We start from the raw sequence: 25,920 nt of genomic DNA on the forward strand, positions 1-25,920 counted from the left end.
AAATGTCCCTCCGTTGATGACTGGATAAACAGGATGTGGGTATCCAGACAGACTGTTACGCAGCCACAGATGAAGTACTGATGTATGTGCAACATGGATGAGCTTCGAAAGTATGCTAAGGTGAAAGTACAGAAGGTTGTGTGGTACCGAAGGTTTCCATTTAGATGAAATGCCAAAATAGGCAAATCCGTAGAGACAGAAAGTCGTCGATGTTTTGCCAAGGTCCAGGGGGAGGAGGCGTACAGAGTGACTGCTAATGAGTACATGGTTTCTTTTTAGGGTGATGAAAATATTCTGGAATTAGATAGTGGTGATTGTTCCACAACCTTGTGAATATTCTAAAAATCACTGATTTGTATGCTTTAAAAAAAAAAAAAAAGCGTTCTCTTTCCAGTGCATTCTTGCCTCATGAAGACGCAGAGCTGAAGATTAAGTGCAGCCATCCATTTTCGTTCCACCAGGTCTTGGTGAGAGGTGAAAGATATCTCTATGATAAGTCTATAAGGGGTGAGGGGACACACATGGATGTGACATTTTACAAACTTCGACAAAACACTTCTATACCTCCTTGTTGCAGAAACATTGTTTCAGACTTCTGGTCATTTGGGGTCTCTTCATCTGTCGTGACCTGCCTTAATTCCCTGTGGTGTCTGTGTGTTGTGTCTTTGCAGTGCCGATGGGGAGGTGAAGCACTGTGTGATCTACAGCACTGCTCGGGGCTATGGCTTTGCAGAGCCCTACAACCTGTACAGCTCACTGAAGGAGCTGGTGCTGCATTACCAGCAGACATCCCTCGTTCAGCACAACGACTCCCTCAACGTCAGGCTTGCCTACCCTGTCCACGCACAGATGCCCTCACTCTGCAGATAAAGAGGGAGTGGGAAGAGAGGTCGCTCTCTAGCATTTTTTTCCTACAGTTTTTATTAGACTATGAGGGCATTCTTTCTACGTAGACTGCTTGTTTTGCACAAGAAGTGATTCTGTGAATGTGGAGAGGCCGAGCAGCAGCCGGCCGAGATGGGGGCACAAGAGGCCTGAGGTTCTCTGAGACTCAGCTGTGCCGCTGCACTGACGTAGGAAGCTGGAAGCAGATGTTTTTTTGGAAAGTCTCTTTCATTGGGGTTTTTGTTTTGTTTAGCCAGGCACCCTCAACAGAACACATTAGGTTTGATGGGGGTGGGGGGTTAAATCTGAAAATCTCTGAAGAGTCCACGTCTCTTGGTCTTCGTCTCTGAGAGTGTGACAGGGGCTTGGCTCTGTGGGGAGTTCTGTTTTGAGCTGGCGGTCTCTCTTAACTTCCTCCCAAAACGAGGGCTGTTTTGGTTCCTGGTTTGGTTCCGTGGTAGAATGGCATTTGGTGAAAAAGACAACCAAAGGAAATGGGGAGGCTTGGGATTTCATTTAGAGAATCTTAGTCAAGGGGGTAAAAACACCTTCAACTGAAGATACTTTACTAACTAACCTAAGTTAGGCGTCAGCATCTCAGTAGCTCCTCCCTCTAAAGAAGCATTATGTTTAGAAACCAAACTGATCTCAGCAGAACAATGTTTGTTGCCAGACTAAGGTCTGATGGAAGAAGACAGCACTAGTATCTGAATGCATACTTCTGTACCAAAACTTGAAAGTGAAAGGAAAACTAGAATTTGTTAGTTTTAGCAAACACTAAAATTGGTCAGTGTAACTCCTTCTGCCCTGCCCTTGTTTCTCAGAGATGAGGAATAGTGTTCTTTTTGTGGGCATGGTGAGCTTTGAATCATAAAATGAAGTTGGTGCTTGTGTGGTGTTTCCTTAGCCTAAAGAACGATCTGTTGTTGAAAACCTTTGTAACTTGTTTGTATGAGTAAAGAAAAGGTGCAATCCAGTGCTTTTAGATGGCTTGACATACCAAATAATGATATCAGCAACAGTCTTATATGTGCTTCCCCAGATTTAAAGGCCCTGCAAAAACAGTAAACATGGTTTAATTCCCTTCATCTCCCTGTCCTTTGCAGGGTAGGGCTTCGGGGAGCAATAGGTGGCGAAGGTTGTAGCAGGAAGGGAGCCAGACTACAGTAGGGGCCTCAGCAGTTCACAGACCCGGAGGCTCTGTGTCTGGGGTGAGGGTCGTCCACATTACCCGTGTGCTTCCATGCAGTGGTTTCTGAAACTTCTGTAAGGAGAGGAAATAATGGCTTGGAGTTTAGACTGTTAGTAAAAGCCATCTGGAAGTTTTTCTCTTCGCCATTTTTGTGAGCCTGCCATTAAGATGATGTGCACAGACTGTCCTCATGCTCCAGTGGCCCTGATTTTAGGCCAGGAATCTTCTGCTCCATGTGGTTTAAGCCTTCCAGCTGAGTGAAGCTAGGCGAGTGGAGCTAGAGGCAGGCGTGTACTCCTACCTCCGTTATGCCCCACCCCCATCAGTCAACACTCTCTCGACAAATAGAGTTCAGCTGCCTCTGATCCAATGCTGGAACCATAATAGGCTCAGAGTGAGTCAGCTGTTTGAGTCCAAAGCTGTGCAGTCAGGCATCCTGGCTGAACTAGAGAAGCAGCCGATATCTGGGTCTTGGTGCAGAAGGTTTGCAGCTAGGAAAGCTCTAGTTGTGGAATGAAAGAAATAAATACCGCTTTCCCTGAGCACTTATCTTGGTGACAGGGTCTAGAATGGACCATGATGTAAAAGTAGATTAAAAATTTTGGAAAAACCTCTAGAGTTACTAACAATGAGGATAGGAAGGGAAAGGCTTATCTTCGGCCTTTCTTTGGTTCCATCACGGTTTCAGGATTAGGCGAGGCAGACAGAGGAACCCCTCCCTCCAGTGTCATGTTCTGACTTAAGCCCTTAACTGAAAGCCAGCTGCACATGTCTTCTCCGCAGGGCCAGGTTGAAGTCTTGCTGAAGGTTTTACTGAGTAAAGTCAGGCTAGTTGCTGCTGGATGGCCTTACACCTGGTGTTGAACCTGCTTCAGCAGCTGGATGCTCAAGATTGGGTGCAAGAAATCCCTCCTTTCTGGTATGAAAATCTAGTGTTTTCTGACTCTCTTTTAAAATAAAATGGGAGTAAAGATGCATGCCTGTGACCTTGAACCATGTGTTGCTTCTTTTCAGGCAGACATAAAGGGTGCGTGGGGAGGGAGTTAGCACTGTCTAGTACCTACACTTATAGGTAAGGGCTGGCTTGTGGCGAAGGACTGCTCTTTTTTTAATCCTATATTCCTTCACTTTTTCTTTCCTGTTTTTCATTCTTGAATTTGTTGCTTTGTGGGAACTAAGGCCTAGGGATCATTTGAGAAGTTGGAAAATAACTCTTCCGACTAGTTGCCATATGATTTGCTTGATCCTGAGCCAGTGGAAATGGCATAGGGACCAATCTGCTAACCACATGGAGGGGTAGTATGAAGCTCCTGTACTTCATGGTCTTGGCAGCCTTCATCTGAGCCTAGCTCTGGGTCCTGTCCCATGATTTGGGCCCTGGGATTCTCTTTCGTGGCATCCTAACTGCAGCCTCACCGAAGCAGAGAGTAAAGAGACAGACTAAGACTAGAGGGGCTCGTTTTTCTGGCTAGGGAAGCCAGCCACCAGCATGGAAGCAGCTTGAGGATGGCTGAACACAGGTCCTATGACCATCTTTTCCAGGTGGAGATTTCATCACAGAACAATGATCTTGTTTCTTCCTGATCATAGATAGTAAATCTTGGCCAGGGCTCAGGACTGTATAGGCTGTGTCCTTACCACTGATTTGGTCAAGGTTAGGACTTCCTAATACCTCCCCTACTCCATCTCCAAGCCTTGATGGGACCTCCCACTTACTTTGGACCTCATGTGCTCTAAAGAAGCATTGATAGCCAATGTGGTGTCTTCCATAGGTCTCCTCTTCTTGTTGCAAGGAACCAGCCTCAGGGGTCCTTTTGGCCAAGAATTGCATCTGGACAATTCCTGGTTTTCAAGATGGTCTCTGTTGCCAATTAAGACTCCAGAGTGGGCCTCTCTGAGGCTTCTGTGGCCTCAAAGCAGAGGGTGCAGATGGGGGCCTGGCTGGGCTCTCTGCTGTCAACTGCTCATCCTTGCTCTAGCTCTGGCCACTTGTGACAAACAAACAACCGTGTTTCCTTACAAATTCCAGCATGTGACTTTGGTGCCCTGTTGTTACTTGTGAAAAACCTATTCTTCTGTTGTCTTTGATGTAGTCAAAAAAAAAAAAAAAAAAAAAAAACCCACAAAAAAACCCCCATGTAGTTTACGTAAAAATATCTGATTCACAAAGAAGCCAACTATATGTCTTGTGTTGGGACAGTTCATAATGTAGTTCCTAGACCACTTTTGCAAATTGTTCTTGTCACCAGATGTGTTCAGACATTGCTGTGCAGTTGTGGGGAGGGTGGGGGGGGAGAAGTGAGGGGAGATACTTTTTGGTCTTTTGTTTTCTTATCTTCCCCAAGAGGGGACAGTCTGGCCAACTTGCTCCAGTAATGCAATAAAGACATTGCAATAAAGCACCTTTTTGTCCTCGTGCTATGGAGGGTGGGCTAGGGGTGGGCGGCAAGAGGAGGATTTAGGATATTGAAAGCCCTGAAACTCCCAAACCTTCTCTCCCATGAACACCAAAAGATCGCTCCTGGGGCTGAACTGGGGCCACGAGAGGCGCTCTTCCCCGAACAAGAGAGGCTGACCCTAACAGGCATGATACCAGCATCTCGTCCATCCAGCACAGGCTACAGTGAGACTAAGAAACTAGTCCTGAGAAAGTTAAATCTGAGAGCTGATTCCTCCTCACCCCATTCTCAAGTATCAGAAAGCCCAGCTTACTGATTCTCATCACATCTTTCTGCCTGGAAAGAAAAGTGTTTCCATAGTCTATTCTGGGGGCAGGGAAATGTTTGCTGCCCAAAGGCCCTTATCACCCTCCTGCCACAGCACTTTAAGGTTTCTATATGTTAGAACATGATTAACAAAATGTGACCACCTCTTTGCATAGTCTCTCAGGTGTATACTGAATTATGAATCAGACTGGGTAGGGGACAGTCCACTGCTCTAAATTCTCTTGCCTATGTCCTTTCTCCCCACTCGTAGGAACTATAGAGGATTTCCCGAAATCCCAAGAGTTGTTCCCACTTTTTGCATAGGATGCTCAAATTCCTGTCTCCAGCCCTGTCCTGTCTTCTGAACTCCTCCTGTCGGCTGGCTAGATCCACTGGGGCCTTGAGTGTCCCACAGGCACTGCAAACTTTGTTTACAGAGCAAACATCTGCTTAGTTATGAATTCCCCTACTTTTCTACCAGCAAACCTACAAACCTGCCTATATCCACATAACTCCTGTTATGTTACAAAATGTAACTTACGAAATGTAGTCCCCCTCCAACTAAAAGCCAACCTTTCCACAATAGTGTATATTTTTGTATCCTGTTTTCTCTCTCCTCAGGAATTTCCCATGATCAGTTGTCAATTCCTTCACTGTTGTTTTCTCTCAACCAGATCATCCATTGACATTTAAACATGGTTGAGCGTGTCTCATTCCACTTCCTAACCTCTACTGAATCCTCTCTTCCTTTATCTCTTTGCCCCCCTTCAAAGCCAAACCTTTTTATAAAAACTGTCTAAATTTGTCTTTTTTTTCTCTCCTCCACCATTTCAGTACAGGTTCCAGCCCCAGCTGAAACCGCCGTCCTTGAGGGCTTCAGTAACCATCGTCATTGACTACTTGCCATGAAAAACTCTCCTGTGGACTCCATGATGACTCAACTCTGGTTTTCCTCCTAGATCTCTGTTCAATTCTGGCTGCCTTCTCCCTTGCGACTTTTTCCCTGGTAGTTTTATCCACATCCATGATTCTGTCTACCATCTTTAGGCCGTTTATGTCTGTCTGTGTTTCTCCTGTTCAAACCTCTACTGGGAGGTACCTCACAGCCTACTGGATGCAGGGTCACCACCTAGCCCAGGTTCTCTTCCATTATTTCCATTTCAGTGGTGGAAATACATACCTCATTTGGTTATGTAGTCAGAAATGCAGTCATCATCCTTCAGACCTTCCTCTGTTTCAGGTCAACATAACACACACCACCAACCTATATCAGCTTTACTTTCTAAATGTCAAAGACATCACTTCTCCCCAACTTCATTTCTTCAATACTCTCTCTAACCTTAATACTGAAAAGGCCTCCCTCCTTCCATAGTTGCCACCCTCAAGTTCAGTCCAGTCTCATAACAATCAGTTCTCTTTTCAAAGACAGATCTGAATCTGTGTAAAATCATGAAGTAACTTTTAATCACTCAGGGTAAATTACAAAATTCTTAAAGTGGTCTGGTTTCTCCCAAGTTTAGGATCTCATCCCCTACTTCAGTTACTCTTCCCTGGACCCTTCCCTTCAGCCAGTTCCAATGTCTTGGGTTTTTCTTCTGCACATATTCTCTGTACAATCGCCATCTCTTCCTATGGCCTTACCGTCTACTTGCTGATGGCCGACAAATCTGTGTCCAGCTCCTACACGTTCCAGCCTCAAGGTCGTCCTAGTTCAGACCACTATAACAGGTCACTACATCTGTCTCTCTGGTCTGCGTATTCCACTAGAGCCTCCTTACGCTGCAGCCAGCGTCTTCCTAAAACAGAAGTGTGATTACACCACTTCCCTGCAGTTCTCTTTCAGGAACTCCTCGCTCCCCTCAGGCTAATCCGGCAGTGCTTCTCAAAGGGAGCACCTCTGGCACTTGGGGCAGCTGCCGGTGCTTCACAGGATGCTTAGCATCTCTGTGCCTCCTCTGTCCCCCGCCCCCACCCCCATTTCCAACCCCCGAAAGGCCAGTTCCTTTCTTACAGGAACTGTGGCAAGAAGTGCCTGTCCCACCTCCTTCACCTTTGCTGCAGTGCTTCTAACCAGCTCCTGAGACACGTGGGAGGCTCCCCCAGGCGGTTCCCTGTGTTCCCAGCATCCAGTACAGGCTGGCTGAGGGTCTGCGGCCAGTGAAAGACTGAAGGAAGAAGTGAGTTCAAGAAGGGACTGGGTGTTATACGCAACTAATGAATCATCGAACTTTACATTGGAAACCGGGGATGTACTGTATGGTGACTAACATAATAAAAAACATTAAAAAAAGAAAAAGGACTGAAGGCTAAGGGGCCAGACAGACATCTACTTGTGGACTCTTGGCACCACGGGCAGGGCACGCCCTCTGGCGGCCACAGCCTTCTCCATGCACGGTTACAGAGGCTGCGGGGCGCAGGAGGCACCCAGCCAGTGGCCCTGAGGCATTTTCCCGTCTCCAGGCCTCTGGACGCCTCTCCTTCAAACCTAAGCATTGGATTATGGGACAGTTGTTAGTGCAAGACCACGGTTTGAAAAGCCCTGCATCACCGTGGAGGTCCCCTGGCACAGCCCTACTCCCGGCTCCTGCGATGCCATCTCCTGACTCCGCCAACACAACGGTCCCACAGATGTCCTCCCCCCCCCCCCCACACCATCCACTCACCCACCTCAGTAATGTCCACCTCCAGTAGTAAGGCCTGCCTGACAAAAGCCCAGGAAGGGCTCACTGACTACAAACATTAAGGCAATTCTGTATTTTCATCTTAATGGGCCTTCAACGTTTTAACAAGTAATTTCTCCATCCACTTCAAAACTTTTCCCTCTCTTGGAGTTTAAGACCCTTTTCTAGCTGCTGCTTCTAAGTCTTCTTTGACTTAAATGCTAACGCTCCTCAATGTACCACTATTGACACATTGATGGCTCTCAAATTTCTTCAGTCTAGAGTTTCCTATTGAGTTCCAGGCCCATGCATCCAGTCACCTTCTGGATGTCCATCAGGTACCTCACATATAGCCCAAGTTTAACTCTTCACCTCTCTCCATCTCTTTTCCTCCTCATTTTCTGGTTATGAAGAACTCCAGGTAAGAAGATAACGGTGGTTTCTGGAGTCGAGAGAGAGACCTGGGTTCTAATCCTAGTTCTGCCCAAGCTTTGTTACTATCCGAAAACCTGAGTTTCCCTCTTCTATAAAGCAGAGATAATTAGTTGCTATGTGGTCTTCTATGGTTCCCCATCACCTACAGAACGTCTAAACTCACTAGACCCATTTCCACTTTGGTTTCAGTTCCTTGAATATACCAGGTATATGGTCGGCGCTGTACTCTTTGCCTGGACACTCCTAATCCGCACTCCTAACCCAGCACACCACTACCTGTCATCTGTTCCTCAGGTTTGAGCTCAGATGTCATGGTCTCTGGGAAGCCAGGTTGGGCTAGGCAACCCTCCCCTGACAGTGGGAAAGTACTCCCAGCAGCAACATAGACCTTGAGGTACATTTGTGTTGAGTGAAAGAAAGAAGCGAAAGACAAAGATGGTTTCCAAGAGCGTGTATTACACAGGTCTGAGTGCAAGAAATGGCAAACAACTGCTATGTTTGCTTTAAAAGCTCATCAGGTACCAGTGCCAAGTCCTGATGCTTTTGAGGGCCCCCTGGGTCTCGGCCCCTCCGGAGTAGGCTGGGCCCAGGCTCCTGGGTGAGGGGGCAGCTTCTGCATGGAACGTCCTGCCTCCTGTCACCTGAGGCATCAGGCACTTTGGTGATGCCCAGGGCTGGCTCCTCTTTCTCTCTCTGTGTGCACTCGGGCTCCCATAGCCAGCTTTGGTGGGGAAACTCACAAGGTGGATGGACCAGCCCAGGGGCACCAGGTGGCCATGACTTCCCCGCCTGTCTGGGAGACAGGTTCTCAGGGTGGGCTGGAGTTATGGTTTCCAAATCTGGGGAGCTGGCCATCCCACCTTCCATTGTCGCCTTTCTGCTTGGGGATGCCCTGTCTGGACCCTCGACAAGAAATTTCCAAGACCATGGGCCTGACTCTCCAGAGGTGGAGGAGGCAGCAGAGTGACTGGTGGAGAGAAGTCCTGAAGAGCTGGGACAAAGTGCTGTGAGTGCCTGGGTGCGGAAGTGCTGGGCCTTCCAGCAGCCTTCAGGAGGAATGGGGTCTGTAGGTCCAGCCTTACTGAGGCTGGGGGCCGCTGATGAGGAGCTGGCAGCCTCCTCAAAGGCTTGTGGGATCCCAAGCTTCCTCTGGGGGACACTAGGGCCTTCCATTCTGGGAGGCTTCAGTGTGACCTCCGTCAGTAGGCCTGGGACCACTGGGCTCTGCCTCTTGGGGTCCCTGGACAAAAAGGCATCCTCTTCCTCACCCTCTCCTGCTCCTGTGAGGGGAGGGACCCGGCCCACTTCTGGGGTTGGTGCCAAGCTCGGCTCCTGTACACCTTGGCTGTTCTCGGGCCCCTCCTCGGCGTCATCCTCTGAGGAGTCAACCTCACGGATGGCTTCCTGCTTCTGCAGTGACTCTCGCCGTTCAGCCCGGTCCTGTCGGAGGGTGCCTAGGGCCCATGAGGGAGAAGGCTGCAGCACCCCCTTCCCGGGCAGTGCCCCTTTCCCAGACAGTACACTCCTGGTCCCAACCACCTCTAGAGGGCCGACTTCCCTGGGTGGCAGTTCCTTCTTTAGCTCGGGGTGGGGCAGGTCAAGGCTATGCTTTCGAGAAGTAGAGAGCTTCTTCTCGGAAGCAGCAAGTGCAGCTGCCAGTTTCTCAGCTGATTGTACTCTCTTTAGCAGTGGTGAGCGGGGTGGCTCTGCACTCTTGGGCCGTGAGAGCTGCCTGCCCAGAGGAGGTGACAAGTGAAGCTTGGCGGGGAAGGCCTGGGCTCCGTGGCCAGACAGGGGTGATGGGGAGCGCTGGGGTGAAGCTGCTGGCGGTGGGGAAGGGGTGTGGGCCAGTGGTGACAATGGGATGCTGCCGGCCGACTTGCGCCGCGGAGAGCGGTACTGGCGCTGGAGCTTGGGTGCCAGGCCGTGCAGGGAGCTGGGCCGTGTGTGCCCAGAGCCGGCTGGAGAACTGGGCACGCTGGAGCTGGGGGAGCTGCTCTGTGACGAATTCCCTCCCACTTTGCACACACAGACAGACACACAGACAAAGGCAGAGCAATGTTAGCTGATAGAAGTGACTGAGGGGCAAGACAGGGCTAGCCCTGGAATGTCCCAGGATCAAGGTGACCCCACCAGCGATCCAGAGCCCAAGCTACAGAAATAAGTCACTCTCCACCCCTGTCCCCTCCTCCCCAAGACTGCCAGGTCTTTAAGGGGGTAGGGTGAATGAGTTTCAGAGTGGGGCCACAGAGAAGCACAGAGAGCCTAGGCTCTTTCCTACCTCCCAGGGGCTGTCTCTGAGATCTGCAGGGAGCACTTCCTACCTGAATGCACGGCATCGGGGGTCACCCGGTAGCCCTGAGTGGGAGATCGGGGGGAAAGGCTGTGGCTGTGTGTGGGAGAGCCTGGCCCACTCTCCCCTGATGATAAGGAGCGGTTAAGGGAGGAAAGGCTGCGGCTGGTGTGGAGCAGGGATGCCTGCTTGGTGATCTTCCGGAATAGGGAGCTCCTTTTTCTGCTGCAGAAACAAGGGTCAAGGGCTGAGTTGGGGCACAGGGCACAGCACATACTGTGCCCAGTGGCCAGGGCCCGCAGCACATACTAGCCACCCAGGTGGCTCAGTCTGGCTCACCTTTCTTGCCCATCTTTGCCCCGGCTCCGCTTACTCCTTCGGGCCATCTTGGCCTTGTAGCTGCCCTTCCGAGCTGGCCCCACTTTAATGGATGTGTTCTCCAAGGGCGTTGTTGAAATAGACACCTTGTTTCCACTCTGGGGAATAGAGCGTGAACCCAAGCTAAGGTAGTGAACATAATCTTGCTCCCACCCTTACCCTTGGGCACGGCGGCACCACAGCTCTAAGCTTTTGCCCCTGTGTTAACAAGTCTGAACCACAGGCCTTCCTTCCCTCTTCACAGATTAGGGAATGGCTCCAACTGGAGCCTGGGCAGTTTGGGGTTGAGGAGGGAGAAAGAGGCTCGTCTGTCTTGTTCTTTGGAAAGATCCCTGTGCCTTGGTCAGTGAGGACGTCGCTTTCCAGTGAAAACCCACTGCTTTGGGTGCCTCTGTCCTCAGTGCCATGTGTGCCCAACTCTCCCACTCCCTTACGGCCAGTCACAGACTCACAGGGCCAGGGTCATTCGGGGACCGCAGAGGCAGCACACCCAGCACTAACCTTCAGAATCAGCTCCACCACTTCTGTATGCACCAGCCCATGCACAGGCTCCCCGTTGACATGAGTGATGAGGTCACCCTGACGAAGCCCCGCCTCACTGGCTGGACCTCCATCCTCCACGTGCTGCCCCAGGGAGATAACAGTCCTCAGTCTGGAGCCTGAGCGTGAAGTATGGGGCCTGGTTCTGCTGTGACCCACCTCCCTTGTACCCCTGAGGATAGTGTGGGCAGGGACAGAAGCAGGGACAGACAGGCCCTGGTGAGGGGAAGGCGGAGGAATAATGAAACTGGGAGACAACAGATCAGGAGGGCAAGACATACCCACACCATGTGGTGCACAGTGTAGACATCCGAGTCACCCATGTAGACACGGATGGCCCGCAGGGTGAAGCCATACTTCTTGCCAGCTCGGTGGATGATGATGGGGGGCCTCGAGCTGCTGAGAGCTGGCAGGAAGTCCCTGCTTGGAGAAGAATCCCTGGATGATGGGTTGGATGACTGGGAATGTGGGGACATGGGGCTGGCCAATGGAGAGCAGGTGTGTTCTGGAGAAGGAAAGACAGGACTGAGCAGGTCAGAGGCCCCAGGACTGGCCATGTTCCCAGCCCAGCCCTATCTAGGCTGCTGATCCCAGGCAGCTGTAGTCACAGGCAGAGCCTAAGCCTGGGGACGTCTTCCCCACAGACTTAGAGCAGCAAAGCTCCTCACGTGCGCAGACCCGCCCCAGGAGGCAACGGCAGCTAGCACTGAGCGCGCACTTGTGCCCTTCAGGGGCCACATACGCTCTCATACATGTTCAAACATCGCAATTGCCCTACGAGCTACCACTAGTTTTTTGATGAGGAACTTGAGGCCCAGAGAGGTTAAGCAACTTTGCCAAGGTCAACAGCCATTTGGTGATGGAACCAGGATTTGAATGTAAGCTCTGTGCCTCAGAGCTGGTGCTTGTTACACGGTACCACCCTGCTCCGTGGCACATGCACACGCAACCCGACACCAATGCACACCTCTACAGGTCTCTCCTCTCATGACAAGGGGGCAGCTGTGACACACAGCCCCTCGGATACCTGCTCCTCAACACACAATGCACAGGCATACCTGCCACATGCAGACCCCTGCCACAGACCCACAGAGATCTCAAGGCCCTTCCTGTGAGTTTTATCCTAGTTCCCTGGCGGTCCTACCTGCAGGAATGAGGAGGGACAGGGTTGTGGCTGAGGCAGACTTGATAACTTTGTTGATGGGGCGAGTGGTGCGCTTTTCCACAGAGTCCCCAGAGAGCAGCCGGTGGCGGGCCCTGCGTACGGCTAGGTCACTGATGGCCTTGGCTGTGGCTCCCTCAGTCAGCTGTGGGGTCCCACGGCCTCCTCGAGTCTCCACAGCTGTGGGCCCAAGTGAGCAATGAAACCTGCAGTGCCACCAAGCCTGGCCACCCTGCCCGCCCGCAGTACCCTCCATTCCAGGCCCTCTGGCCACCTGCTGGGCCACACCTGGGCCGGAACCGCAGCTCGGGCCAAAGGGCTCTTCGTCTAGCTTCAGTCGCCGCTCCACTGGCCGTTCAGGGACAGGCCCAGATACCCCTTCTCCAGGAGGGGGTGTCAGAAGCCATGTACCCTCCTGCTGCTGTCTCCTGGGGGTGCTACTGGCCTCATCAGGGCCCTCAGGGAAGCGGGGAGCATCCAGGAGGCCTGAGCAGCGGCGTCGCACTGTGAGTGGAGGGCTTGAGTCACTCTCTGTGTGGGATGACTCGGACACCGACAGTCGCTTCCGCAATCTGTGAGACACAAGGTCCGGGTGAGATAGGCAGGCGGTCTCCCTCCTCTAGCCCAGGCTTCCTTAGGGGCTCACAAGGGTTATAAGTCACAGAACTTCTTCCCTCAGACACTCCTCTGGAAGCCATGCTCGTGATGCCCCCTCACTGCCACCAGCACTCCGCCCCGCACCTGAATCTCGCCCATGATCTGTAACAACTGATGGATGGCTGTGCTGCCCACCCTAGGGGAGTTCTGGGTGCTCACATCTCAGGGGAACCAATCACCCAGCTCCGGTCTCGGCCCTTCAGCCCTGCCAGGCCATCAGAGCGGTCGTCCTTCTCCTCGCTCAGGCTGCGCTTGGTGGGGGGTGGGGCCCGGCGCTCCTCGAGCAGCGAGAGCCGCTCCATGCTACTATACACCTGTGGGCACAGAGTCTGTGCTGGGGACAGGCCCCAACAGCCGCACCTCCCAAAAGTATCCTTGGCACCTGAAACCCAGGAATTGGAACCAGTTCTGCCCTTCCCTCCTCCATACCAGGTGAATATTCGAGGAAGCAGTCTTCCACTGTCAGGGCCTGGAGGGGTTCTTGCAGTACCCGTCATATGCAGGCCCAGCCCTTTCTTCCTCTTTTCCTAGGGGCAGCCCCATCCCCTGCTCCCCACACCTGCCCCAGCCATGGCCCCTGACAGGCCCGCTTCTCCCAGTCCTCCTGTCCTGCCCAGCCCGGGCCTGTTCGGTCGCACCTTGCTGAAGCGTGGAGAGCACGAAGAGAACTGGCGGATCTCCAGGCAGCCATCCTCACTCACTTCTTCCTCGTCCTCTGAGTCCACATGGTGGTAGCGCTCTGAGCGGGCTGGATCAGACACACAGGACGGTTCCCTTCAGAGGTCCCTGGTGGTGCCTCCTTCTGACCCTTACCAGACCTCAGAGGGCCTGGAGAAGTTGTCCTGATGCCAAGTTTAGGGTGCACAGGGCTTTCTGGGCAAACAGATCCCCAGGCCTCCCGGTCCCCCCAGTGGCCTTACTGTCAAAGTAGCTGGTATCATCCTCTGACTCCAGTTGAGGAATAAATTCAGCCTTCTGGCGAAGAAGTCCTGTCCAGTCCAGACCGGTAAAGAATGAGTGCTGCTTCACCTCAGAGGCGCTGCCTGCGGACAGGAGGGGCATGGGCAAGGGTGCGGGATGAGCTGTGTGGCGTCCAGACCGGCAAGTCCAGTGAGAACCCAGACCTCAAGAGGCCAGTCCCGACGGCCTCGGCCCCAGCACCTCTCTTCCTGCGCTCACAGGAGCAGGGCAGTCTCAGGATCAGACGCGTTCCCCACACCTGAAGCCTGAGCTTCCCGGATGCATGGACTCAACCTCCCTCTTCCAAGTTGTGAGAAAGGTCAGTGGGGCCTGTCCTACCTGTACCCAGTCTCTCCAGAGGGTTCTGATGGAGCAGTTTAGAGGTGAGGTCCTGGGCATCTGGCGGCAGAGCATCATCCCCCTCAGGCCATACAATCTCATCTGAAGAGTTGGGGGAAAGAGGGAAAGAGTGGGTTAGAGGAGGGTCTCAGAGGCTGCAGAGTGGGGAGATAAAGAAGAGGGTTCTAGGACAAGATATGGGGAGGGAGGCAGAGAGGGCCTTGCCTGGGACCCAACTCCTTAAGGTCTATAGGTTCCTGTCCTCCTAGGGGGTCTCCCAGCCGCTCGCCGTGGCCCATCCTGTGATCCCGGACTTGCGCTGCCCTGAAGCTCTAGCTCAGCCTGACTCTACACCGCAGACACTAGTACGCTCACACGCATACAAACCATAGGACACACACACACACACACACACACACACACACACACACCACAGGCACACTCATGCCCATACGGGGGAGACGTGAACACAAACAGAACAAGCCCTGGGTGACAGAGGACACGTGCACGCGCGCACACACATCTAAGAGGCAAGCATACTACACACACACACACACACACGAATTCACAACATGAGCCTCACAGGTGCATGCATAAATCCCATTTGTGGATCCAGACTCTATCTCCCCAGTGTGCCAGAGTGATGGTACCTACCACTGATCACTTGCCCAAAGAGCTCCTCCGGAGTATCTCCAAAGAAAGGGACGCAACCCACCAGGAACTCATACAGGATTATGCCCATGGCCCACCAGTCCACTGGCTTCCCGTAGCCCTGACGCAGGATCACCTCAGGCGCAATGTACTCCGGGGTCCCGCATACCTGGGCACAGAGAGCCAGGCTGGCTCAGCATCCTGAGGCAGCTCACTGGCATCACGGCTGAAGGGGTGGGGATGCTCTCACCTCTGGAGAAGTCTCTGAATGAGGACTCAGCTTACTTTGGTTAGAGAGCAAGATCAATAGGAACCCGGGGTGTCAGAGTTGGAACTGCTGGTGGGGTGAGTTCATGTACTTCCCAATTAACCAAAACATTTAATTCTAGCCTGGAACAACCACCCCCGAGCCCTCGACACCTCTTTATGGCATCTAGTTCCCAAAACTGGCCTCTGCCCTCCAGTCTCTCAAAAGATAGTCCCTACAGTCACATGACCACTACAGGGACTTGCAAACGGTTACCGTCTGAACTGTCAAATCAGGGAACATCCAGAGGCTACTCTCAGGAAGCTGGGCCACAGCCCAGTGGAGACTTGGAGCTGTGTTCCAACAACAACAGACTCCAGAAGAGCCTTGCCCTTGACTGAGCCTAGGAGGTTCAGGACTAATTTCAGGTGAGTCTCTGAGAGTAACAATGGTTACATGACCTATTTTCTCCAAACCCTGAGGAAGAAGATGATTTTGGATTTTATATCCATTATGATTCTTGAGGCCCACCCCATTTTCCAAATGTACTACCTTATCTCAATGGAACCAAAAGGTGGGAACGATAGCAGCTCCCACTCTTAACATGTAGCTACAGGGGTAAATATGTGGCCCCTTCCACATATTCTGAAGTCTGGACCTCAACCCCCAAGGCCTCAACCATCCTTCCTTACCTGCTTGTCCAGGAACTCCCGGGCATCCTTTTCAATGTGGCCCTCATACAAGTTTGTTGTCAGGCTCATGAGGCCAATTTTAGAAAGGCCAAAGTCAGTAAGCTTGATGTGCCCCATGGATGTAATCAGGAGGCTGGGAAGTCAGAGACACGAAAGTATGGGGTTATTTCCTGGTTTTCCAAGAGTGCTGATTTTAACAGATGCCAAATTTTCCCACTCAGGCTTCTACAGAGTTCCTGTGGGACTTGAGCAGGGTAGCTTCAGCAGGGAGACAGGCAGCTGTGAAAGAAAAGGTATCTCTGGTTTTGTGAGTACCGCGCTCTGCACAAGCAGCTCCCTTGCCTTTTGCCCATTCCCCCAACTCATTGATGTTTACTGCCCTCAACCGCATTCTCCGCTGGGGACAGGTACGCGCTAGCTGAGGGACTGACTTTCTCCCACAGAGCAGTCAGCCTCATCCCAAGGCTCTAGCCATACCCAGTCCCCTCTCCTCACCCGGGTGTCTCACAATACCCAGGCTTGGGGAGAGGGGAAAGGGGTACATCATCTTGTTCCACGTCCACAGCTGGTTTTAAAGGAGGACTGGCTGGGAGAAACCAGAGATAAGATCTCACAGGAAATGGTCTCTTTCTTCTCCTGTCACATACTCTGCCTGAGTCATTTCATTTCATGACAAAGTCTTCACCCTGCCACCCCTTTATTTTATGATTTCCAAATCAGCACCTGACTTCCTTTATGAATTCCATGCCTACTAACTGCCCAGATGTCTTATAGGCACCGTGAACTCAACCTGTCCAAAACAGAGTCATGCCTCCTAACTGGTCCTCTTTGCAGAAAATGATTTCTGTCACCTCTGAGCTCTCTGGTAAGTATTTTATTGATTATTTATAAAGATACTCTTGTTCCTGAAAGGTCTTACAACAGAGTGACTAACACAACAAAGTAGGTATTATTATCCCCATTCTAAAGTGGAGGAACAAGAGGCTCTGAGGTTTAATTAACAGATTCAAGCTCACAGAGTTAACAAGTGGTCATTTGGACTCTGGTCTGTCTAGCGTCAAAGCCACTTTCCAGGACGGAGGCTTGTCCCCATGCACTAGTCCTGAACTGGAAATCTGGATGATGTCCCAGACTCCTCCTCCCTTTTCCTCTCCCACGCCCACCCCCACCTTTTGGTTTCCTTTCGTCTTCCTAACGGTATCCCCTCTCTTCTGCATCCTGCAGGCGTGGTTGGTTTGGCCTGGTCTCCTGCAACAGCCTCACCGTCTTTCCACTGGCAGAGTGATCTCTCTAAACCTAAGTCAAAACCTGAGCGTGTCACTCTATCGTACCTCTGGCTAACAGGCCCTTTGAAGACTCGCTAGCACCCTTCAAAATAAAACCCGAACCTAACAAAGAGACGGTTGATCATCTGATCCCTGTCTCTCCAGCCTTCTCTCTTACTGCGCAGACCAGTTCACGACCCCGTCTCCACGTGATCTACTATTCCGAGTTCCTGGGCCCATGCTCTCATACCTGTGTACCTTTTGCAAATCCTGCTTCCTGGCTTTAGAAAGCTCCTCTCACCTTTCCCATCTGACTAATGCCTTCCAAGAAGTAGCCTATACGCAGCTATTTCTGTTTCCCACACTGAAGTGCTGAGGTCAGGGACTGTCTTACAGCCCAGATTACAGTGTTGGCCCAGAGATGTCAGTAAACGTCGGAGCAGCCGTCTACTAGATGCTCCTGACTCCCTCCTGCTTGGGTTCTTTAGCTGAGCTCCTCAGTGGCTCTTACATGTCACTGTGGCCTTACAAAGCCCCTGCCAGACTCGCTGGCAACGGACTTTGCACCTGGGGTGGTCAGGGGCTAGAGTATTAGGCCTAGACAGACACGCACACGAGCACTGTTTTCTAGCAGCCATTTTGGGATAGACTTAAACACGCTGTGTCTGCCTCCATTTATTTAGAAACCCAAGAGGGAGAACTTGGACCAGGGACCCAGAGAGTGGGCGTACTTGTCGGGCTTGAGGTCACGGTGCACGATGCCGTAGTTGTGTAAGTATTCCAGGGCCAGCACAGTCTCCGCAAAGTACAGACGCACCATGTCCACAGGCAGGGCCCCGATGTTCTTCAGCAGAGTGGCACAGTCTCCTCCTGTAACAAGCCCAGGACACTATGAAGGAAGGGTCCCGTCCACTACTACTCAGGATGGTCTCAGGCTTATAGTGTCTGAGGCCTCAGGGAGTCCCCTGGCACTAGAGACCAGAAATCTAGCTCTTCTGCCGCTGGTACAGGGGACAGAGTATGGAGAGGTGTAGACAGAAGGGAATCTGCCAGTGGCTGTCAAGGCCAATGTTCAGGCCAGAAAGGGTAGGAACCCAGGCCTCCATGTCTGTGAAGGGACCTGCAGGGGTAAAGTTATTACAGGGTGGGAATCCTGTATATTATAAATATATCTGACTGAGACTTTAGCATTTTTCCACTTATGTCCTTCCTGCTGGCTATTCTTTGGTTTTTGAATAAGATGACATTGTAAACTCCCAGCATGTACTCTCTGAATTAAAAGGAGAGTTTTGTTCAGTTTCAACTTCAACACTTAGGCCAAATATCTTTGGAAGCTGTACCCAGCAGTGCAAAAGGAAGAGTGAAGGTCACTGGGAAAGCTGCCGTCTCTCCCCAGGGAGACCCCGTGATGCTCTTCGACTCCATCCCCAGAGCATTTTGTGTGGTCTCAAGGGGTGTCCCCTTCACAAGCCATCAGTCAGGGCAATGGCATTCCTTTTTTTCTGAGGGGCCAGATGCAGTCCTCCCAGCATGCATCTCTGGGCTTGTGTGGCTCTGCTACCTCCTTTGTTCCTGCCTGGCGCCAGCAGCAGAGACCATCCAGGCTTTGGGGTACAGGATTCTACAGCTGTTGGGCTGATACATCTTGTCCCAGAACGCCTGTCTTTGCACCTGATATGGGCAGCCTCATGCAGGTACTACTCCAGAAGCCTCTCCCTGTGAGGGACATGGAGCCTTGTGCCCACCATGGCCAAATGGCCTCTGAGATCCTAAGGCAGAAACCAATGCCAAAGAGAGATTGGGAAGCTGGGCCCTGAAACGTCACCCCTATACAAAGCTGTTGGTCACAGCTCAGGGCCAAGCTTCACACTGTGCCTTGGCCTCCATGCCAGGCCACCTTTCCCCCAGTACCTTCAACATACTCCATCACCATGCACAGGTGGCGCTTGGTCTCGAAGGAGCAGAACATGCTGACCACAAAGGGGTTCTCGGCGAAAGTCAGTATGTCCCGCTCCACGAAGGCCTGCTGGATCTGGTTCCGAAGGATCAGGTTCTGCTTGTTGACCTTCTTCATGGCAAAGCGCTGCCGGGTGGATTTATGCCGCACCAGGAATACAGCCCTGGAGACACAGCCCATCCCATCTCCCGTGGGCCCTCAGCACCTGGGCTGTGCTCCCCACCACCCAGAGCTGGGGTGTCCAAACTGCCTCCCATCCCACCTTACAAATGCACAGACCAAAGGAACAGGGGTGTGCTTATCGATGAGAAGAATCTGGGCCTCCTGCCCACAGACATCTGCAATTTCCCAATACACTAAGTCTTGAGGACACAGTTGAACCCTTCCCCAGAGCTCAGCAAAAAGACAAGTGCTACCAAGAGGAATGGGGACCTTGTCTGGGAAAGGAATACTGCTCAGATGTCAGAGGAAACTGAACTCCTGTCTCTCCAGGAGGCTTTAGGGAGAGAGAGGGTCTATCCTGACGCAGCTGCTGCCCAGAGGACTGGGTATCATACACTTCTAGAAGGAAGAGCCCAAGGCCTGACTTAGCTCCAGGCCTGGCCACACCCTCACCCCTGCCTTTACCCATAGGCGCCATTGCTGATGAGCTTAATAGTTTCGAAGTCCTCTTCAGACGGTGTCTTTTTAGATGTCAGAGATGCCCCACGACCCTGGAAGACAAGAGCAAAGGCAGGAGGCAAGCATGCTTCTCAGAGCCCACGTGCTTGGGGAAGCAAGAGCCCCGGCAACAGCTCGGCTCTTAGCCCTGTTGCAGCCCCCACCCATTCTTCCTGATGCAGGAGCTGAGTGACTTCGGACACAGCGGGTGCAACCACCCGCTCCTCCGTCCCGCCCTCAGACATCCTCTCAGAGAGGACTCGTAGCCCTTTGCTTCAGAGGTCCCAGCCTCCAGGATTGGGGCAGAAGCTCGAGGTCTTTACCTCCACTGAATCATCTGTCTCTGGAGTGTCGGGACTGTCATAGCTGCTCAACTGGGCCATTTCTAGAAACAAAGTAAGGGCACAAGAGAAAGGTGTGCACAGCAATGTCAGGTACCTCAGCAATCCACTCACAGCACACGACAGGTGCATGCAAGGTAGGCAATCATAATCCTGCATCTGCCTGCGGTGCAAATCCAGTCCTGTGGCTCTGTCCTCAGAGCAGTTACAGCTTTTGGACTTGTTTGCCAAATAATATTGCCACTCCTATTTCTAGAAGCCCAGTGCCATTCACAAGGCCTGGCAAATTTTAAAAATCTTCCCTCAAATTTAGGACAATTCCTGGAAAACAGAGCCCAAGGTTGAGCTATTGGTCCCTATCCTGTTTCACCAGTGGGGTTGGGAAGCAGGGAAGGTGGATGAATAGAGACCAGGGACTTAGAAGCACAGGGTTCCTGCAGGGGTGCAGTGTGAAGCCCGGAAGTACGGAGAGATCTGCTGAAGCCCGGGGTCAGGACTACACCAAAGTCACAGGAGGGCCGGTAAGGTGGCAGAAGGGGAGGTAAGCATGCAGAGGAGGTGACCATTTTTGAAAACGTAATTGTGGTCTTTTGTCATTGACCTCTTTTGACATTAGGGTCTAAATCCAGCCCAGCTGGGCTCATGGCAATCCGGGTTGGGTTATATCAGGCAGACGTGAACAAATCTGAAGGAGGGGCTGCACTATGACAGAGGGCACGGGGTTCCTCTGACAGCCTTGAGGCCCCTGCTGCTGCGCCGTGTCCATGTCCAATCTAAGGCTCTTCTTCCAGTGGCTTCCCTGCAGTTAGAGCTTGTGGGCTGTGGGGCGTGTTTGCAGCCACCAGGCAGCATGCTCACCCTCTAGGGGATCCCGTGTGAGGCCCAGTTGACTAACGATGTAGCGGGGAATGTCACATTTAATCCCTTGTCCCTCTTTGGCATGGCCCTCGGCTGCTTCTAACAGATGGTAGAACTCTTCAGGGTCAAACTCCTGCACCAGGGGAGAGAGGCAGTCAGTGGTGAGGGCTGCAAGTGAAGGCCTCTTTGGTTTTTACAGCACATACCCCGAGGACGATGAACAGGACTTTTTCTTTGTGATGGGACACCCTTTTCCCCAAATACCCAGAAACATCATGATTCAGGGATCATATAAATGGGGACAAAGCCGTCTTCCAGGTCAGCTCCAGACTGGACATCCTAAGCATATGCTGTCTTCCTGACAATAAGAAGCAGACCTTTTGGTTTCAAGATAGCTCAGCCCATTGACCGGGTCCAAAGCCACCTGCCAGCCCAATGGCACGGTCACACACACACTCACACACACACACACACACACACACACACACACAATCGCGCACATACGTGCACGCCTGCCTTCAGAGATTTACGAGCGCCTCCTAGGTGCCAGGAGCCGGAGAGCCATGCGGACAGCACAGCAGTCCTTGTCTGCCCGGAGCACGTAAGAATGAGGGTTCCATCTACTGAGCACCCACTAAGTGCCACACTCTGGGCTAAACCCTACTAACACCAGGGTTCTACGACCTCAGTGAGGAAATCAAAGCCCACAGAGAGGCACTGACTTGTTCTCGTCAAGCCTTGGACTTACCGCAGTTGCCACACTGCCCGCAGTATCATAACTGTTCTTTCCATGTCTCCACGCCTCCTACCTGAGACGCTAAAAGACTAACTGCACTACAGAGGGAGCACCTGAGGACCAGGGACTCTGCGTTGCTCGTGTCGGTGTCCCCAGCGTCTGCCATGAAGGAATTGCTCAGTACAGTGCTGCCGCATGATGAAGTGAAGGACTCGACTTATGCCGACGGAACTGGCCCGTGCTCCTGACCGCCCGGACCGCCACTCACCTGGGGCCTGCTCGGTGTGAGGGGGCCGGGCTAATACCGCTCAGGAGCAGCCACTTTCCTCACAGGAACTCATCCGGGCCCCCAAGCTGGCAGATCGTATTTAAATAAGGACGACCACAGTTTTGCTGTTAGCGGGATACCTCCCCTACACGCCCCACCTCCTCTCAACCTTCTCGGGAGGCCACTCACCAGGCATTCCAGGAGCCGAGCTGGGCGTGCGATGACAATCATCAGCTTCTTCACCAGCTGCATCACAAAAGCCACTTCCGAACTTTCTGAGCGCTCATGAGCCTGTAGAGAAGACAAAGGTTGGCTAAGTGATCCACTGGCACAGCGTGGTTGGGCTAATGTAGGACGGGGCTGTGCAGAGCTGGCTCTGGGGACAAACAGCTGGGTGGTACAGAGACTTCTGCAAAATGAAGACGTTAGAGAAAGCCAGTGAAAACACTGTGAAAGGGAGCTTCGGGACACCATGACACCAGGGAATGCCGCAGAGACGCGTGGCTTTACCTGTTTCCCCATCCAGATCCCAGCTCCAGGGGCAACTCTCAAGGGAGCTTTCACCGTTCACTTCCCAAACCGGACAGAATGTCAGGAATAGAAAGACTTCAAAGCAGGAGGGAGGTGACCCGATAGGTATTTTAGAAAGATCATGCTGGCGGTAGTGTGGATGGCGCACTGAAGAGTGCAAGCCGAAAAGCAGGACAATCCACTAAGGGGCTACTGCGGTAATGCGCATGAAAAGGCATAAGCCCTGGCAAGAAGGATGGAGAGAAACAGACAGCCTGGGGCCATTTCCGAGGTAGGTGACTGAGTAGACCTGGGGCTGGAAGAAGCAAGAAGAGAAGGGAAATGCAACTACAATTTTAGGGGAATTTCGGTGAACCCACAAATGAAATAAGAAATATAAGAAGATAAGTGGTTCAGGTTAGGGCAGGTGGAGAAGTTCTGTTTTGGACGTGCAGTTTCAGGTACCTATACCAGATACTTTCTTGGGTATCTACCCAGCCCAGGAGCCTTTCTCTTTTTCATGGAAACTGCTCTGAGGTCTACTAGCTACATGTGTATTGTGTGGCTGGCTGCCCCTTCCATCCCACCTCCAGCAGCTGACCCGTGTGGATGACTCTCCTATGAATTTAAGAACGGACGGAAAGACACAGAGGAAAAGCAGCACGGAGAAAAACGGCATGAGAGGAGAATAACCACTTCCTGAGCTTCCCACAGCTGCTGGTTTCTGGTTTTGGTCCCTTAGGGCCCGGTTGCATTCCTATCTTCAATTCTCGAAGACCCGCCCTTTGTAATTAGTTTCCCCTTCCTGCTTAAACTAATCCAAGTTCGCTCTCTATTATTTGCAATGGGAGAATAGTAACCAATCAGAAGTCAAAAAGTGGAGGCGTCTTTTTGAAGCAGCTAGCAACACTGATCTGGAGCTGAGGAGAACAGGGAGGGATGGGACGCAGCCAGGTGGGCCTGCTCAGTATATGGACGACAACGGAAGACACGGAAGGATGAAGCTGTCAGGGAGAGCATGAAGAAAGGAGGAGGAGGAGAACCGACGCACAGGGTGGTACCCCGCAGAACACCAGCATTTAATACTTTTATTAATTTTTTTTAAAGTTTCTTTCTTTCTTTCTTTCTTTTTTTTTTTTTTTGGTGATCTCTACATCCAACATGGGGCTCGAACTTATGACCCTGGGATCAAGACTCATGTGCTCTTCCGACTGAGCCAGCCAGATGCCCCCTAAAGCAACATGAACACCAGCATTTAAGAGATGGGCAGAGAAGGAACTTGTGAGGAGGCAGCAAGACTGTAAGGCTGGAGAGAACAGTGTCATGACGCCCAGCAGGGAAGAAGGTCCAGGAGAGGTATTCATGGTGTAGAGCTCTGTGGAGTTGTGAAGACAGATGAGGATGGAAAGAGGCCATAGGATCTCTTTGGCAATTGGTTGGTTCGTTCCTTGGTGACTTCTGCCTGAAACAATTTTAGAGGAATGGTGGGAAGGGAAAGTTGAAGGCAGAAGACCGAGCAGTGAACAGGTTGTTAGGAAAGGAAAATAACAAATGAGGACCGTTTAAAAAAAATTGGTTATGAAATGAAGAAAGAGGCTGGGAACTTGGTGAAACTCATTTATTCTTTTAAGACTTAGCCCAAGTATCAACTCTGTGAACCCTCTTCTAAGTCCTCTGCCTGTACCCCACCCCTCACCAAACACACAAGAACAGGAAGTAACTGCTCCCTTTTCTATGTTCTGTTTGCTCATACCACATGGCACCACATGTTGTTTCGTAACTAGTTGTCTGTTTCTACAGCTACACTGTAGAGCCTTGTGAACAGAGAGACCATGTCTCTTTTTCTTCCCTTGCGCACTGAGACTAGCATGGTCTCTCTTACACAGCTGCCGTCACTGTTTGTTGATGAAGTGTTTGAAATATGATCTTAGGCTCTGGAATAAGACAAACCTGGGTTTGGGTTCTAGCTCTGCTACTAAGAAATGAGTTACGTTGGGCTCACCTAGCCTCTTTTAAAGCTTTGGTTTCCTCATCTGTAGATTTAGAGAATAGGAGTACCTTACAGTATTGTTGTGAAGATTACATTAGATAAATTAAATGAGATCATGTATTGTCCAGTATGCACTGAGTGCCCCATAAATGATAATGATATTTTCAATGTAAATCTTACCGCGCCATTTTCCAAATTAAAACCATTCAATAATTTCCCCACTGCCTTCATGCTAAGATCTGTTCCTCACAACACTTCAGCCTTTGCCCCTCCCCTACCCCTCCCGTTCTAACTCTTCGAATTCATCTACCAACTTTTCCCTGCAGGGATCCTTCACCTGGTCATACCAAACTACTTCATCTGCAATTCCTGGAATGCACCTAGTTCCTCCATACCCCTCTCTGGCTAGTGCCAGCTCCTGGTGGGCAGACTGACCATAAGTGGTTGTTCCTGGGTATCCTTTGATTACTCTCGTGCTACATTTACTGTTTACACTTGCTTTGTTGTACACAGGTCTGTAAATATTATTGCCTTAGATATTTGTATATAACTTGGGTTTTGTAGCTTTTATTTATTCAAAATTCACATGTTAATGACTTATGGTGGTGGTCTACCCTGGGCATTATGTGGTTAAAAAAGAAAATACTTCCCCTCAAAAAAATTTTTAATGCAGAAACAATAAATTTCATGGAAAATAAAAAAAGGAGAAAAGAATAACAAAAAATTTTTTCCTAGGTCTGCTGAATTCCTACCTACTGGTCAAGACTCAACTTTTCCCGAACTCTCCTTGCAGAACTGTGCTCAGAACAGACCTCTGCCATTCAGTACTCATCAATCATAACCACTATAATACATAAAAGTGAGATAATTCACATAGAGGGCTCAAGGTGGCGCCTGGCACACAGTACACTTCAATAGATGATAGGTGTTCTTTTCACTTGTTGACGGGTCTATAACCCCACTCAACAGCAAATTCCTTGAGCTGGAATCTGCAATGAGCTTTTTTCTACATCCCCAGGGCCTAGCAAATTAGGGAACAGATGAACACACTGGCTCCATATTCAGTGCTCTTGCTGCACCAAACAACCCACTCCCAGGGGGCCATGAGTCTGGGAAAATGCCTGAAGGTTTTGGGCAAGGGTCTGACTTTAGCATTTCAGAGGATCAATCTTAGATATACAAGCAACCTGGGAAGTCACTCCACCTTGATCCTTTATCTGATGCCACAATCCTGGATTCCTATCCACTGCTAGAAAGTTACTTTTTTTTTTTTTTTTAAGATTTTATTTATTTATTTGAGAGAGAGACAGCCAGTGAGAGAGGGAACACAAGCAGGGGGAGTGGGAGAGGAAGAAGCAGGCTCCCAGCGGAGCAGGGAGCCCAATGTGGGGCTCGATCCCAGGACTCTGGGACCATGCTCTGAGCTGAAGGCAGACGCTTAATGACTGAGCCACCCAGGCGCCCCTAGAAAGTTACTCTTGAACAGAAACAAAGAGCTGCCAGGGATCTGCATGAGAATTTAGTCTGCTAAAATCATAT

The 25,920-nt window shown here is 51.2% G+C and overlaps 2 protein-coding genes across 11 annotated transcripts in view; one reads left to right on the forward strand and one right to left on the reverse strand.

The window, feature by feature from the left end:
• The window catches only part of PIK3R3 (phosphoinositide-3-kinase regulatory subunit 3), a 155,995-nt gene extending 148,917 nt beyond the window's left edge, over positions 1-7,078 (forward strand). For 3 of the 4 annotated variants that reach the window (XM_048220282.2, XM_026498190.4, XM_026498191.4), the window contains exon 10: positions 672-4,231. In XM_048220282.2, coding sequence (XP_048076239.2) covers positions 672-870 — 199 coding nt within the window. In that variant the 3' untranslated portion in view covers positions 871-4,231. Of the gene's footprint in view, positions 1-671; positions 4,232-5,616 lie in introns of those variants that run through there. The other variant, XR_008958848.1, reaches the window with a different exon arrangement.
• Positions 7,079-8,313: 1,235 nt separating this feature from the next.
• Positions 8,314-25,920, reverse strand: part of MAST2 (microtubule associated serine/threonine kinase 2) — a 205,048-nt gene continuing 187,441 nt past the window's right edge. For 4 of the 7 annotated variants that reach the window (XM_026498196.4, XM_026498195.4, XM_044383888.3 and 1 more), the window contains 19 exons: positions 22,071-22,172; positions 20,878-21,010; positions 20,002-20,063; positions 19,646-19,731; positions 18,973-19,181; positions 17,793-17,931; positions 15,797-15,929; positions 14,861-15,026; positions 14,207-14,308; positions 13,828-13,950; positions 13,546-13,655; positions 13,067-13,221; positions 12,539-12,822; positions 12,233-12,430; positions 11,370-11,593; positions 11,050-11,172; positions 10,510-10,646; positions 10,202-10,395; positions 8,314-9,895 (listed from right to left, as the gene is read on the reverse strand). In XM_026498196.4, coding sequence (XP_026353981.2) covers positions 8,370-9,895; positions 10,202-10,395; positions 10,510-10,646; positions 11,050-11,172; positions 11,370-11,593; positions 12,233-12,430; positions 12,539-12,822; positions 13,067-13,221; positions 13,546-13,655; positions 13,828-13,950; positions 14,207-14,308; positions 14,861-15,026; positions 15,797-15,929; positions 17,793-17,931; positions 18,973-19,181; positions 19,646-19,731; positions 20,002-20,063; positions 20,878-21,010; positions 22,071-22,172 — 4,206 coding nt within the window. In that variant the 3' untranslated portion in view covers positions 8,314-8,369. The remainder of the gene's footprint in view (positions 9,896-10,201; positions 10,396-10,509; positions 10,647-11,049; positions 11,173-11,369; positions 11,594-12,232; positions 12,431-12,538; positions 12,823-13,066; positions 13,222-13,545; positions 13,656-13,827; positions 13,951-14,206; positions 14,309-14,860; positions 15,027-15,796; positions 15,930-17,792; positions 17,932-18,972; positions 19,182-19,645; positions 19,732-20,001; positions 20,064-20,877; positions 21,011-22,070; positions 22,173-25,920) is intronic. The other 3 variants (XM_026498197.4, XM_048220283.2, XM_048220284.2) reach the window with 1 other exon arrangement.

Source organism: Ursus arctos, unplaced genomic scaffold (assembly GCF_023065955.2).
Source record: "Ursus arctos isolate Adak ecotype North America unplaced genomic scaffold, UrsArc2.0 scaffold_12, whole genome shotgun sequence".
Classification (NCBI taxonomy): domain Eukaryota; kingdom Metazoa; phylum Chordata; class Mammalia; order Carnivora; family Ursidae; genus Ursus; species Ursus arctos.